General features: G+C 47.7%; 1 protein-coding gene across 2 annotated transcripts; it reads left to right on the forward strand.

Moving 5' to 3' along the window:
- The first annotated feature begins 7,108 nt into the window (after positions 1 to 7,108).
- Positions 7,109 to 15,610, forward strand: CYP1B1 (cytochrome P450 family 1 subfamily B member 1). 2 transcript variants are annotated; one of them, XM_081796891.1, is made up of 3 exons: positions 7,109 to 7,547; positions 7,839 to 8,975; positions 11,863 to 15,610. In XM_081796891.1, the coding sequence occupies exons 2-3, from the start codon at positions 7,933 to 7,935 to the stop codon at positions 12,449 to 12,451; spliced, it is 1,632 nt and encodes a 543-aa protein (XP_081653017.1). In that variant the 5' UTR covers positions 7,109 to 7,547; positions 7,839 to 7,932; the 3' UTR covers positions 12,452 to 15,610. The 2 variants fall into 2 exon arrangements, with proteins under 2 accessions (XP_081653017.1, XP_006739988.1); XM_006739925.3 differs by having other exon boundaries at positions 7,110 to 7,547; positions 7,932 to 8,975.
- Positions 15,611 to 16,025: the final 415 nt, after the last annotated feature.

A 16,025-nucleotide genomic window follows, 5' to 3' on the forward strand; every position in this document is an offset into this window, starting at 1 on the left:
TTGCAAATGGCAAGATCTCATTCCTTTTGATGGCTGCATAATATTCCATTGTATATATATACCACATCTTCTTTATCCATTCATCTGTCGATGGACATCTTGTAACTGCCCAATATTTTCTTAAGCCCTGCATATGACTGCAGTTTTCGACCTGAAGTTTTGTCCCTTTGAGGAAAGAGAAGAAAACCTGTTAAGGAAAACAGATCTAACCCTAAATGCTAAGAGGTTCATGGAGTAAAAGAAGACTGGAATCTGGATCCTCAGCCAAGAATCCATCCCAGATCTGGAAGCTGTACCAGTCAGCAGCCCACGGCTAGACACTGATTTCGCCGAACCCCAATGTACATTTTTGTTTGGTGGTTGCACTTTACTTATTGTTGCTTTATGCATTTTCTTGGTAACCTGGTAAATATTCATTTTTAGGAAACAAAAATGAAAAACAATATCCTTCATCTGCCTAAAGCAGATGCTTGACCGAAGTTAGGACATTCAAGCTGCATAAAAGCCGCCGATGGCTCCGTTCTCAGACTGCATCTTCCTGCTTCTGTCAGTTTCCTTCCTCCTCTGCCTTCTTTCTTCCCCTTGCTCTGCATTTTTCCTTCTTTCCTGCCTCCTGTTCTCTCCCCTTCCCCCTTTCCTTGGGTCCGTCCTTGCCTCACGTCACCTGCATTCTGTTGACCAAAGTAGTGGACAGCAGGCTTAGTTCCACTGTGAGAATGGTGAATTTCAGGAACTGGGTGGCTGGTAGTAAAAACTCAGGGAACAAAGGTACAGAAGCAACCTCAGACCTTGGTGTCCCTTCCCTTCCTTTGGATCATCACCGTCCTGAGTTAGTGATTGCTTCCCCCCACAAACACGGAACAGGAGAGTCCCGTTGGGTGGGAGACTACCCTAACGATCACTGGGTTCTCTGCTAGCCCCAGCCTTTGATATTTTGCCCCTTTTTCTTTTCTTAGTTGTTCTATCTCCCTGATCTCTTTTCTTACTTTCTTCACTCCTCTTCTCTGTTCTCCTCTACCCCTAACTCTTTACTGTCTGGGGAGAGAGAAAAAGTGGGCAGGAGGATGGAAAGAGAGAGAGAAGGAGACAAAGGAGAGCAAAGACGGTGGTTGCTCCAGAAAGGACAGAGGTCTTGGAGGGAATGCAGGTGACGTGAGGCAAGGACAGACCCAAGGAAAGGGAGAAGGGGAGAGAAGGGGAGGCAGGAAAGAAGGAAAAATGCAGAGCAAGGGGAAGAAAGAAGGCTGAGGAGGAAGGAAACTGACAGAAGCGGGAAGAAGCAATCCGAGAACCACGCCATTGGCGGCTTTTATGCAGCGCGAGGAAATGGTAAGTGGCTTATCTCCTGGAAACAAGACACAGTGGGACCAGGGGCAGAGGCTGTTTACATACTATATTCCTTTCACTTTCAAAAGGACTTGAAGGAGATCAAAAACCTAGATACACTTAGAGCATTCAAAGAGCAAGGACAGCAAAGAAGGGAAGGGGCAAATCAGAGAGGAAACTGGGGAAAACCATCCCCGTTGAGCACGTCCATACGTTCTCCTAGCCCAGAACTCCAGGAGCCGCAACAGATGAAGGAGCCCCATGGACACGCCAATCCCCGGTTCTTGTCACTGTCCTTTCTCATAAGAGATTCTCAATCAAAACTGAGGAGACAATGTTAGATCATAATGTCAGGGAGATAATTCCTTCTCATGCTCCTAGTTTCTATTCTTAGTAACTTTTAATTTTTTTTGAGTAACTTTTAATTTTGATACAATTTCAAACTTACAGACATGTCGCAAGAACATCACAAGGAACTCTCCTTTACCCAAATTCTCCAATTATGGACATTTTACCATATTTGCTTTATGATTTTCATCTCTCTCTCTCTCTCTCTCTCTCCCCCTTCTTCCCTCCCTCCCTCTCTGTTTTCTTGAACTATTTGAGAGTATGTTGCAAACACGGATGCCCATTCACTTCTAAATACACATGAAAGTATTCTGGTGGGAAACTGGAATAATCCAGTGTAGCTTTGTGGCTTTCATGAATACCAGACTATATGGAAAGAGCTTAGTGGGGCGCTCGGGTCAGAAGGAGAGGAGGGCTAAGAAAATGGTCTTAAGCCGCACTGATTTAGAAGTGACCATTTTCTTGGGTTTATTCAGGTCAATAAAATTAGCAAAATCTTCCAAAGCAAAGCTGTTCCCTATGCTTTACATGGAATTGAAAAAACATCAATTGTTCACATCAAGTAAAAAAAAAAAAAAAAAATGAAAGGCGTTATGGCTTTGGTAGGTAACACTCCGGGCTCCAATGTCCTCATCTAAGAGCTCTCAGGATCACTACTACTGAATACAAAGGCAGAGAACCCAGAGGATCATCGCCAGTGCCCACGGTGCTTTGTCGATTCTAAAACACACTGAAAATGTTTTTAACCTCTGGGAAATTAGACTATGTCTTATTAATCGGTGGCATAATTAGAAATGGCAGCCCCCTGTGTTTACATTAATGCATAAAACAACAGTGCATCCACAAATGATAACTTCTTAGATTAGATGAAATAAAGATTTGTTAGCTCTGTGCTTCTTAGCCCGTGTGGACCAGGAGGAAGGAAGCAGAATCAAGTCAGGTGGGGCACAGGGTTTTGATGTTACCTGCTAAGAATCCTCTTCCCAGCACATGATCTGTAGCTTCCTACTACTCCTCTCTCTGCCATACTCTCAGTCGCCTGGGACACTTGCTGTATCCCGACTGCTATTTCTCTGCCTGCTAGCATGGGTCTGATGATGGATTCTTGTGCATCCTATATGTCGAAGACTTGCGAGAGACTGTTGATTTTACTCCTCTCTCCGCTCAGTGCATGTGCATATGTGTGTTTGGAGGGGGTTGGGAGAGCACGGTGTGCAGCCGCAAAATTGACATTATGCTGGAGGATTATGCTAGAGGGAAAGCCCATCAAGAAAACCGACTTCTAGCCTGATGACATAAGGGCTGACTTTCCTGGCTATTGGCTCCAGGTGTAACGCATCTATCTGATTTGCTGATTTAAAATGACGATGAAGGGGGAGGCTGGGTGGCTCAGTCCATTAAGCATCTGACTCTTGATTTCGGCTCAGGTCATGATCTTAGGATTGTGAGATGGAGCCCCATGTTGGGCTCCACGCTAAGTGCAGAGTCTGCTTGTCCCTCCCCCTCCACCCTCCCTCCCCCAACCCAAATAAATAAATAAAATATAAACAAAACAAAATGATGATGATGATGATAATAGGTTTGGGGTATTCTTCAACCCAAAAGGGAGTGATGGACAGAAGTGAGATACACGAGGACTGAGGGGGCTTTTATCTCTGGCTTCGTAGCATGTTCTCTCTTCCCACATTCCTCTTTTCCTGATATCAGACCTAGACCGTTGGCCACAGCGTGGCCTGATGCTGGCCTGGCGTGTTAGAGTCCTTCCAGGGTCTTGTATAATGACCTTGGAAGAGAGACACTCTCTTTTTCTTGGGGTGGTTCATTTGGGGCTGCCTCTGGCCAGCTTTCCCAGCACATAAGGAGAGTCTCCAGAACAAAGCCCAAGCAGAGACCGGCATAACAGAGATAGGGGAGAGCAGCCCCAGATCCTTCCATCCTGTAAGGTACCACAGTTACCCTTCTCTGCACATGAGCCAGTGCATTCCTGGTCTGCTTAAACAAGCTTGTGCTCGATTTCTGGTCTTTGGAATCAGTATAATATAAGGTATTTTAAACCTCCACTTTAAACTCTCTCTCTAGCTTAGCTGTTCTTTTGAAAGTTATTTGCACCACATAATTCAAGTTTGGGATCTGGGAGGGCGAAATGCCCATATCCTGTGCTGTTGACTGAAAGGAGATCCCAGGGCCTTAAATACTACTGGCTTTGGTTGAGAAGTTGTGTTGGTAACTAAAGAGCCTGGTGTGGATTCTCACTAGCAAGAGGGCCCTGCCTTGAGCTGGGTCGGGGGTCCCCACGGGCCACCTAGGATTTACCCTACGTCTCTGTCCAGTACCAGATGGATCCTCCACCACAAAGTCTGAGAGAATCTGAGACCTGCAAATTCTGAAGAAGCTGTTATCATAGCCGGTCATTTGGGTTTGTCATAATCGATAAGGACCTGCCTTTTTGACAGCATGGGCCCAACTGGTTACTCTGCTTTTTAGAGCATGTCCTAGAACAAGAGCTGAGCCCAAGGCACCATAGCTTGGAGGATATGCTTAAATTATTGTCTATGGGGCGCCTGGGTGGCTCAGTTGGTTAAGCGACTGCCTTCAGCTCAGGTCATGATCCTGGAGTCCCGGGATCGAGTCCCGCATCGGGCTCCCTGCTTGGCAGGGAGTCTGCTTCTCCCTCTGACCCTCCTCCCTCTCATGCTCTCTGTCTCTCATTCTCTCTCTCAAATAAATAAATAAAAATCTTTAAAAAAAATTATTGTCTATGGCAAGCGGGCATGCATCTAGTTTATCTAAAAATTATACAGCATTATCCAGGAATTATTAACAAGAGGGCTTAGGAATAGCCTTGGGTTATACTTTTGAAAACAGTAACGTACTTGATTTAAAGGCAACCCCCATTTGCTCTGTTTCTGGTAGGGATGCTGGGATAGAGGCTTTCAGGAATGTTTGATGGCTCAGAATTGGCATAAGCCCACAGACAATTCCCATCTATTAAATTAACGCCTATTGAGAGATTGATGCGTGCAGTCGTCTTGAACTGAATTATTAGGCAAGGGTCTTGCTAAAGCTGGACATTGTAAGGTTATGAAACTCATTTCAAAGGATGTGCAGGCCAACACAGCTCTGGGAAACCAGTGCTTATTTACCTAGTGCTTATTTACCCAGTTGCTCAAAAATAACTTCATCATGGATTTGCTCCATTACAGTGTATGAAATCATTTTCAGAGAACCTCTCAAAAACTGCTGAACGGAGACTTTTACAAAAAGCATTTTCTTATCGGGTCAGATGTTTTATTGTTGGTTTCAGTCTCTCACTGAAGGTGTCTCTTTTCAGACACCTCTTTAGGCTTCTTTAAAAATTTAACCACTTATTTCCTGGTCAGCTATGAGGCATAGCCCACAGGCCTCCCTCATCCAATTTTATTGCAAAAGGTGACCACACTATTTCTTCTTTCTGATCTTCAGAGTCCTCACTTCTGTAAACAAAAACAACTATTTAAAAAAATTCTTCCAGCTGAATTTTTTTTTTTAAAGGCAGTCAGGAAAGATAGCGTTTGTGCTTTTTTCATCTGAGGATTTCCTTCCACACAAACGGGTACGATGGATCTAGAATGGGACTCAGGGACTTAGCTGGTAAGAAGTGGGAAGGGGAGAAAACCATCAAGCATTTCAATCACTTCCTTGAAAAGAGAAATCATTTAAGATTATATTGTATTTTTTTTTTTAATTTTTACTTTTTAGAGAGGGAGAAAGAGAGGGGTGGAGGAGCAGAGGGAGAGAGAGAGAATTTTAAGCAGGCTCCACGCCCAGCGGGGGGTGGACATGGGGCTCAATCTCACAAGCCGCAGATCATGACCTCAGCCGAAATCAAGAGTCTGAGGTTCAACAGACTGAGCCACCCAGGCGCCCCAAGATTATACTGTATGACTGTAATTGTATTGCAGTGTGTGTGATCTTCGTTAAGTCACATAACCTCTCCCAACACCAGTTTCCACATCTGTAAACTGAGAAGCAATAGAACAATAGAGATGTCTGGCATGGGTAATACTCAAAGCGCAGTTGTCACGTGTTAAACGCCCAACTTTTATATTGACGCTTGAGGATCCCAGAGGCCCGGAGATACAATTCCAGCATGGGCAACTACCATACATCCCACCCTTCCCCGGGCTCGCCCTTTCCCCAGCCTTGCGGAGAAGACCTTTGCTCCCCAGGGGCTTGCAAATGCTTTGTACCAGCCTGTAAGGAAGGGCGCAGCCGGCCGGGGAAGCTACCGGGGCGCGAGCACCTCCGGCTTCCCCCCTTCGAAGGAAGCGTCCCCATCTCGAGTTCACAGCGCCCACATCCGCCCCCGGATAGGGTGGTCAAGGGCGTCCGCCTCGGTGGCCAGCGGGGGTGCGGCCGTGCGTGCGCCGCGGAGGGTGGTGGCGGCCGGCACCCCGCCCTGGGCCGCCGCCCCCGCCGCCTCGGCGTGGCAGGTGCCGTGAGAAGCGCCCAAGGATATGACCAGAGCCCAAGACTTTCCAGAAGCCGCGCACGCAAAGCCCTGCTCTGCACGCAAGGGGGAGGGACAGCTGAGGAAACTTCGACCCGATAAAATTGATAGGCGCGAGGAGAACGGCCTCCTGCTCCTCCTCCCCCTCGTCCCTCCCTCCGGGATCATCAGAGCGCCGTCCCTCCGCTCCTCGCCGCGCGTTCGCCCCAGCTTGGCTCCCGGCTCTGGACCGCCGAGGGTCCCGGACGCGGCCAGCGCGACCCCGCGCGGGGCAGTGGGCGGCGCCACCTGGGGGGTTGCGAAGCCGGAAACCTCGCGACCAGCTGCGCGCGGCCAGCACCGGCCTTTGTGTGCAAAGCGCGGCCGGGGCCCGGGGTCTGGGAGCGGAGTCTTACGGGGATTCTTGATCTCGCTGCGCGAGGGGGAAGCAGAACTTTGCGCGCCAAACAGCCTCATTTGTTTGCACGGAAGTTCCAATAAATAAAACAACTAGGGATGCTGTAAAAGGCAAGGGCCGCCACCACCCGGCATTCCGCGTTCCCAAACCGACAGGTTCCCTCTCTCGGCCCGGGCGCCCAACAAGCCCGAGCGGGTTTGTCTCGGGGAACGGAGCTCAGTCACCGAGAGGGAAGGGGGGTCGTGTGCTCCGGGCGGGGGGCGCGCTCCCACGGAGAGCGCCGCGGGACCCGCAGGTTCTTTTCCCAGCGCGCTTCCGGGAAACTGCGGCTTCGATGGGGAGCCACAGATTAAGTGTGGTCTTCCGGCAAACGGGAAATTCACACCGCAGCTCCTAGCAAAGCCGCCAGCCACTGCGCCCAGGCCGTCGGGAGAATCGCGGCCGTTTAGCGTGACCGCGGGAGCCCGGCGACCGGGGTCGGGGTCTGAGCCACTGGAAGCGAGCCGGCGCCCCGCCCCCCGCAAGCCCCGCCCCACCAGGTTCGGCCGTCTCCTCCCCCCACCCTCCGCAGACCTTAAAAGCCGGGCGGGATGGCGCGTTTTGACTCCGGCGTGACTGCGTGCAAACGGGCCACGCCTCGGCGACACCAGCTGTCAGAGACACGCGGGGGTCCTGAGGGCTGGGAATTGGCCGCACTCGTTGACCCCCAGTCTCAGTCCGCACTCTGTGAGAAAACCCTCGCTTTGCCGAGGCCCCAGGTATAGCGGGGCTCGGCAAAGGAGACACCCTTCTCGGTCCCCAGCCCAATCCCAGCGCCCCTGGCTCGGACGACGTCCAGAGGCCCCAGAGTGGGTGCTCAAGCTCCCAGAGCAGCAGGTGTCCAGGCGAGGCCTCCGATTTCCTGGAGACGTCTTGCCCTCCACAAAGGCCCCGGGCCGATTTCGGAGCCGTCCATCCCGCGCCGCTGGAAACCGCGCCACCTCGCAGGTCAGTCTATCCGCGGAGCCGCCTTCCCGCGGCCTTCCCGGGCCGGGGTGGTAGGCACTGAGAGGGAACTGAGCGCCTCCGTCTTGATGCCCTCCGGGTTGTCCCCGAATTGCTGGAACCGTTACGGAGCTGGGGGTTGAGGGGGGACGGAGAGTCCGGGGCACAGAGAGGTGGAAACGCGCTCTTTCCCGTCTCGTTAGAGGAATGGGTTTGGGATGGGAAGAAGCGTCCTCTGCTGCTTCCCCAGTGAGCCCGCCCTGACCTACGCGCGACCTCCTCCCTTCCCAACAGCGCACCGTAGCCGGACGCCAGGGGTGGGGGCGTGGGGCGCCCGCTTCTTTCTCTGCACACCTGAGCGTCACGCCTCCGCCCTTCTCCCTCCAGCATGGCCACCAGCCTCGGTGCCGACGCTCCCCTGCAGCCGAGCGCGCTGTCGTCCCAGCAGACCACGCTCCTGCTGCTCCTTTCGGTGCTGGCCGCCGTGCACGTGGGCCACTGGCTGCTGCGGCAGCGGCGGCGGCAGCCGGGGTCCGCGCCGCCCGGCCCGTTTGCGTGGCCGCTGATCGGAAACGCGGCGGCGATGGGCCCGGCGCCGCACCTCTCGTTCGCGCGCCTGGCGCGGCGCTACGGCGACGTCTTCCAGATCCGCCTGGGCAACTGCCCGGTGGTGGTGCTGAACGGCGAGCGCGCCATCCGCCAGGCGCTGGTGCAGCAGGGCGCCGCCTTCGCCGACCGGCCGCGCTTCGCTTCCTTCCGCGTGGTGTCCGGCGGCCACAGCCTGGCTTTCGGCCCGTACTCCCAGAGCTGGAAGGTGCGGCGGCGCGCGGCGCACAGCACCATGCGGGCCTTCTCCACGCGCCAGCCGCGCAGCCGGCGCGTCCTCGAGGGCCACGTGCTGGGCGAGGCGCGGGAGCTGGTGGCGCTGCTGGTGCGCGGCAGCGCGGGCGGCGCCTTCGTGGACCCGCGGCCGCTGACCGTGGTGGCCGTGGCCAACGTCATGAGCGCCGTGTGCTTCGGTTGCCGCTACAGCCACGACGACGCCGAGTTCCGCGAGCTGCTCAGCCACAACGAGGAGTTCGGGCGCACGGTGGGCGCGGGCAGCTTGGTGGACGTGCTGCCTTGGCTGCAGCGCTTCCCCAACCCCGTGCGCACCGCCTTCCGCGAGTTCGAGCAGCTCAACCGCAACTTCAGCAACTTCGTCCTCGACAAGTTCCTGAGGCACCGCGAAAGCCTGCAGCCCGGGGCCGGCCCGCGCGACATGATGGACGCCTTCATCATCTCGGCGGGAACCGAGGCGGCGGAGGGCTCGGAGGACGGCGGCGCGCGGCAGGACCTGGAGTACGTGCCGGCCACTGTCACCGACATCTTCGGCGCCAGCCAGGACACGCTCTCCACCGCGCTGCAGTGGCTGCTCATCCTTTTCACCAGGTAAAGCCTCCAGCAGGCGTGGGCCGGGCCTTCCTTCCCTCCCCTGTAAAAGGCGGAGCGGGACTAGGATATGCTGAGGTCGCGACGAACGCCCAGGGTTTGGGGTTCTGCGCCAGAACCTCTCGAAGGTTCTGCACCTCTCGAAGCTGAGATCGCGGCGCGAAAGCTCAGCTCGGGAAGGAAGGCAGAGTGCGGGCCGAGACCGCGCGCGCACACAACCCAGCCGGGCCCCGACCGCCCGCATCTTTGACCTTGTCGCTCGCTACCTCTCCAACTGGGGACAAATTTGTGAGAGCCCCCTGAAAGGCAAGATCTTCTAAGTGTCCGCAGATCAGCCCCGATCTCTGCCTCCTTGGCACAGCAGAAGCAAAATTGGCACGGTTCCGAAAGAAAGGGTAACGGGCAATATGTTCAATAAACACAGCAGCGAATCGGCTCGGCCAGTCCCGGGCGCAGATCAGAGGCCGCCCAGCCCCGGCGTTGCCAGCCAGCCGCGCGTCCGGGCTCTGTTCCCGGGCAGAGGGAGCGCTCGGAGGCCGGCCCCGCCCGCGCTTACCCGGCACGGAAGCTTTAGGAAGGCGGCCAGAAATTAGCAGGTTGTGCTGGGTTTACGAAACCGCCGCGCTAGTTGTGTTAGTAGCGTCCGGGTAAAGAAAATCGCAGAAGCAGTCAGTTTTACCGAGCGCACAGCGGCGCCTCGGAAGGCAAACAGGGTATCCAGGGGGCGCCTGCGGACGGACTTTTCTGGTCCCCGGGCCCGGCTCAGTTGGCAGGCTGGTCGGCAGTGCCCACCTGGATTACGATCGCAGACCTCTGGGAAGCTCTACACGCAGGACGCAAACGGGTTGCTGGTATAGGGTGTCGCCAGACTTAGAAAATAAAAAAGAAAATTCACACAGGACATGCTCTTGCTAAACGATTAACCATCGTTTATCTGAAATTTAGATTTAACAGAGCAGCCTGTTTTTGTCTGGGAACCCTGCTCCAGAGGCAGATGGCTCCCTCAAGGCACATCTTGGTTGCCTTGAGAGACCTGAAGTCCTGGTTGTACCATTTCTTGGCGCAGAAGGAAGCAGCGGGGGATGCTGAATTTGCTGGCAATCCAGACATTGGAAGGCAAAGACTGCTTCTTTTCTTATTAGAATCCTGCAACCTCTATGTCCTTAGATCCTGTGCAACTACTTTTATCAGTGGAATTTTTTGTATATTTAACAACTGCTTTTCAGTATTGAGAGCACAGAAACACATATGGGCAATGAGCAGAAATCAAATACAAAGAAGTCAATAATAGATCGGGAAAAGACATCCCAAAAGGAGATCAGTAGGTCCTTTGCATCCCACCAGAAGCATATCATCTTTTGAAACCGCCTTTTTTTTTTTTTTAAATCAGAAACTGAATTGGGCAGCAAAAGTAAATTAAACAATTTTGGAGTCACTTTCAATTCAATATAGCTGATGAATACGTTTTTCTTCTTTTTAGTGAAAAGACAGTATGACAGAGGTTGGCAAATTACACTACCCATTTTTGTATGTAAGTTTCTTAGCAAGATACAACCATGCCCGTTCATTTATGTATTGTCTGTGGCTGCCTTCCTAGCACAAGGCAGAGCTGGATAGCTGTGACGGGGGGTTGGTCAGCAAAGCCTAAAATATTTACTATCTGGCCTTTCATGAAAAAGTTTGCAGACCCCTGAAGTATGATGTTCATGAAGCAGTTTTTTAAATCACCCATAATTTCATACCATACATGTTTTAAGTTTTTTTCAGAGATGCAATAATTTTTTCCTTTTTTTTTTTTTTAACTTCTGACGTTTTCACTTATTGTAATGGACATTTCCCTGTCTTTTAAACTTTATTTTAGTGGTTTTTGATGGCTCCCTAGTATTTTTGTCATAATATCCCCATTATTTTTGATCACTTCTTTTAATAGTGTTGATTGCATTTTTAAAATTTCAGCTGTGGTTGTAGTTATATATTTTTGTACCTGTTGTTTCCTGCACATACATTTCTAGGCATGGATTAAAATGGGATTTTAAACCCCATTATGGGTTTAAAAAGAGTGGGGAGGAGTTATCCTTCTGCATCTTGCTTTGTACTCAGATTTTGTTTTCCAAAAAGACAGTACTTTGGTGTTGCCAACAGTGAATAAGCATTGCAGCCTGTACTATCATCTCTTGAATGCTGGGAATTTCCTTTTATGTTTAGAAGATGTGTAGCTTTATCTATCAGGATACCAATTTGTGTGAAGTGAGAGGAGTGTATGTGCTAGAATTATCCTGGGAGATGAAAGAAAAAAAGGATCCACTTTTGGGGCTGCTTTTTTACCTTTGTGGGTCCTGGGTGCTCTTGCCTCTGTAGACAGCTTACCCCATAAGAGATTTTTAATGACATTTATTACTAATTGGAATAAAAATAAATATATTAAAATTACATATTAAAACATTTTCTTTGACCTAATAGTTCTTCTTCTTCTTCTTCTTCTTCTTCTTCTTTTTTTTTTGTTTTGATTTTGAATGAAATGAAAACATTTTCATGGGCCCCTGGAAAGTTTTGTGGGTCCTTGTGCTAATGGAGAAGTTGGCTTTGTCCATTAGGAGCTTTTTCAGGCTAGAAAACTTAAGACTGTTTTTGACTTACGAAAGGAAAGAGAGCATTAGCCAGGTGAGGCTTATTCCAGGAAATGTAACTATTAGTTTATTCATCCTGTAATTTAGTGAGAAATTAGGAAGCTGTTTGGGATTCTTTTCTTTTTTGGGGGCTGGTAGTGTTAATTCAGCCACTGATTCAGATAAAGAAGGTGAAATTAAAATAAATGGTCATGTGCTTTCTAGACGAAAGAAGGATTCGTTTTCCTCACTTATTTTCTCCTGCGTTAACAACCCAACAGGTATCCTGAAGTGCAGGCTCGGGTCCAGGCCGAACTGGATCAAGTCGTGGGTAGAGACCGGCTACCCTGCCTGGATGACCAGCCCAACCTGCCCTACGTCATGGCCTTTCTTTATGAAGCCATGCGCTTCTCCAGCTTCGTGCCCGTCACCATTCCTCACGCCACCACCACCAGCGCCTCTGTCTTGGGCTACCACATTCCCAAGGACACGGTGGTTTTTGTTAACCAGTGGTCTGTGAATCATGACCCAGCGAAGTGGCCTAACCCAGAGGACTTTGATCCGGGCCGGTTCTTGGACAAAGACGGCTGCATCGACAAGGACCTGGCCAGCAGCGTGATGATTTTTTCCATGGGCAAACGGCGGTGCATTGGGGAAGAGCTTTCCAAGACGCAGCTGTTTCTCTTCATTTCCATCCTGGCTCACGAGTGCAATTTCAAGGCCAATCCAGACGAACCCTCGAAGATGGATTTTAATTACGGTCTGACCATTAAACCCAAGTCATTTCGAATCAACGTCACTCTCAGAGAGTCCATGGAGCTCCTCGATAGTGCTGTCCAAAAGTTTCAAGCCGAGGAAGACTGCCAGTGAGAAGCCACAAAGAAGCGAGCTCGAATTTTAGAAGTACTCAAGGCGGGGGGATGGGGAGTAGACTTTGCTAGCTCCTCGGCGCCACTTTCTCAGCCTCTAGAGTGAGCATAAACCAACTGACCGGCAGATGATGTGCTTCACACATGTGCTCAGAGGAGCGCTGGGCTCTGAAGGAGCTCGTGGAAGGGTTTTGGAGCCAAAGAATTAAATGACCGAATGAAGAAGAGTTTCAGTGACCATGCCTCCGTGGGTGGGGTCCGAGATGGATGATCCACTGCTGAAATCTACCCCGTAGGAAAATCGTAGTAAGCAAAGTTTTAGAATATATTGTTGAATATGCAAAGGCAAATAATTTCAGTGTAAGACATGGGATTGAGGGTGATAAGGGAAAAGGGTAAAGACCAGAAATTCCTTTCTCACCTCTTCAATGAAAAATAGTTTAGGGAGGCTGTAGTATCTAGGGATGGATTTGTCTTTTTGCCTAGTGATATGCTTTCTCTTTTTTTTGCATAAATCATAAAGTCATTTGCTTATAAAGAAATTAATAGTGTGGTTGATTCAGTGATTATAGTAGGTTTCAATGATTTATCAGGAATTTTAAAGTGTAAGTTGTTAAATTGTAAAAAAATTCTAAGCTGAAGTCATACCTCTGTTGTTGCCAAAGTACAGAATTTCAATGATGAGAAAAAAAAAAAAAAAGATTTACCAGCCCAGCTAAGCTTTACAGTATATGATTATAATGCACTGATTTCAGGAAGTTTCATAGGTTAAAAAAGTCACCAAATACTAGTCAATATATTTACATATATAATTATTCATGAGCAATATGTATTAGTTAGTAGATTATTAAATAGTATTAGCTATTTTGGTTAAGAAAAGTTTGAATAATGTACACTTTTCCAAAAGAAAGACCAATCAAAAAGTACAGTTCCACCAATTTGGGCTCAAATACATGAAATGATCCTATTTTAACATGATGGAAACCAAGGTAAAGCGAAGTCCATTCTCTCATCTGCAACTTGAATGAGAACTAAAAAGTCTCAAAATTGGATCTCTAAGATGTGTTCCTTATTACTTTACAACATATTTTCTAAAATTATATTCATAATCTAGAATCTTTTTGTGAAATCGATGTAGTTAATATGTTATAATTCCAAACTCTTGGCATGCTTAAATTTTAATTAGATTTTAAAGCCATTCTGATTGTTGAGTTCCAGTTGAAGTTACTGGAAATCTGACCATTAGCCTGGGCAAGGCAGAGAAATTTAACCTGTGTCTGCCTGATGAGTAGGGAAAAATGCAATGAATTATCTAGATGTTCTCTTTATTAGAGAACCAGGGGGGAGATTCCCATCATGATAGGCCTAGTTTCTTAAATGATTTTTTAAAAAATAGTGTTCATGTCTGTGTTTTGGAAAGTCAGAATCAGAAGGTAGTGTTAGGAGGCTGTTTTGAAGATTGCATCACGTTCCATTGGAGCCCCTCAGATCGGGCGCGCTGTTCAGGATGGCCGGCCCGGTGAGCAGTCACTTTGGTAACTGTGAAAACATGAAGCCTGAATGAAATACATATGTTCCATTTATGTAAAGAGCCTGAAAACCTTAAAAAACACACACACACACACAAAAAAATGCATGATGGAAGATGGCAAAAGTTCAAAGTAAAGGTTGGAGCTTTAACTTCCATTGCATGTGAACTTGCAGAGGAAGGTGTACCATGTCCTGAAAGCTTACTGCTTCTTACATTCTGTTAAGCTTTTTGGAATCTCTTAATCAAAATTACAAAGGGAAGAGTGTCTGATGGCTGTGCATAGGGGTGGTGAGAAAAGAGAGGAAAAGGAAGAAATATGGTTAAGCTTTTCCCCACTCATTCCAAATTAATTCATCTGAAGCACAAAATTTGAAATACGAACATTTAGAAAAATGTTTCGTGGGCCAACGTTAAATCCCAAGCAGACTTTAAAAAAATCTACAACACAGAAGATCAATTTTGTAATTTGGAATTCTTTTATTAAACATTTCATATAATTTTAGTCAATAAGATCTCATAGCTCTACCTCTTGAGTATGTAGAACTGTGTCAGTATTTTTAAAGGCACCAAAGCCAACTATAGAAATCGGGCTTACTCACTACATTTAAATTTTTTTGTCACCAGGTCTTCGAAAACGTGATTACCCTCCACCCCTAAGCAGGGCCGAGACAGGAATTTTAGGCTGCCCTAGCCCACTTACTCTGAGACATGTGTGGTACCAAGAGTAATCATGTACCAATCTGGATGCCTCATTAAGTCAACCAAGTCCAGATGTGCTAGAATCTGTTTGTACGGATGTAGGCTCAGTTTGTCTGGGACTTCTGGCAATGGAGAAGCTGTGCTTATATAGGAAGTGAGGTGGGCTCTTGGAGGCTACCTGGCTTATTTAAATACAACTAGGTTATTCTATATTTTATGATCTAGTTAAAGGAAGGAAAGCAAAACCCAAAACAGACAAATACAAATAACCAAACTTGGAGGCTACAATAATCCAGCTACTGGTTTAATCAGAAAACCTTATTTTATTTCTTCCATAGAAAGAATGTATTTGCCGGTCACTATTGTAGTCAGAATATCTACTCCAGGTTATGATGATAGTTAAAGTATATTGTTTCTTAAATGCTTCCTTTATATACTGAAGCTTTGACTTTGCAAGAAGATTACTTTTTTCCAAACAAAAAGATGTCTCAGGTTTGTTTTGTGGGTTACCTGAAAGCTTTTTTTTTTTCTTCTCTGAAAGCTTTCATGTCTCAGAACTTAGCCTTCACCTGTGAAATGCTATTATGTCCTTAATATTCCCTTATTAGATCTATATTAGATCAAGTAGTTGCATAGCATTTATATGAATTTGTATGTTCTTAGCTATGACACACTGTGTGGTACTTTAGTAGATGTTTATAGCTCAACGATAACTTTTTATTTAACCTTTTCTTATTTTTGTATTTTATCATGTTTGCTTTTAACATGTACAGAGCAACTATCATACATAGTTGTAACTGAAATACGTTTTGGTGACACAGCATTAACATGTATCTTTTACTATTTCATATACCAGATTAAAAACATTCTATATCTGTAATTACCTATAACTGGACACCATTACCAAAATAATAAAAATCACTTTCATAATATTGTTACAAAGTTTTACTTTATGTTGTGGCTAATATGCTACTTTTTTTCAACATGCATCCATTCATTTCAACTACTACTTATAAGTGCTTGAATTAAAATGTTGCATTGTAAACATTTTATTTGGTCATTTGACATTTTAGGCTGCTTCCTTTTTTTTTTTTTTAAATAGGCTTTCAGCGTTCAGTTTCCTATCAAATTCCTGATCTCTATATTTTTGAGTTTATGAGAACCAACACAGAAGGTATATTTCAGTGGCAAACACCTAGCAAAGTGGGAATTGATTTTTAATTTTGAAAGATTGACCAGACTGAGACTTTTAAGACTCCGACCTTTTATTTTTGCTTCATCTAAACAATGCAGGATGCGCTCTCACCCCTCAGCAGCACGCCAGTCCTTTCTTTTAGTATTTCAT

The sequence above is a fragment of the Leptonychotes weddellii genome, chromosome 10 (genome assembly GCF_054177405.1).
Source record: "Leptonychotes weddellii isolate Sample4059 chromosome 10, ASM5417740v2, whole genome shotgun sequence".
Classification (NCBI taxonomy): Eukaryota; Metazoa; Chordata; class Mammalia; order Carnivora; family Phocidae; genus Leptonychotes; species Leptonychotes weddellii.

Coding starts and splice junctions, on each gene's coding strand:
- CYP1B1 (XM_081796891.1), top strand. CDS start 7,933: ATGGCCACCAGCCTCGGTGCCGACGCTCCCCTGCAGCCGAGCGCGCTG. Junction 8,976..11,862: donor CTGCTCATCCTTTTCACCAG/GTAAAGCCTCCA, acceptor ACAACCCAACAG/GTATCCTGAAGTGCAGGCTC.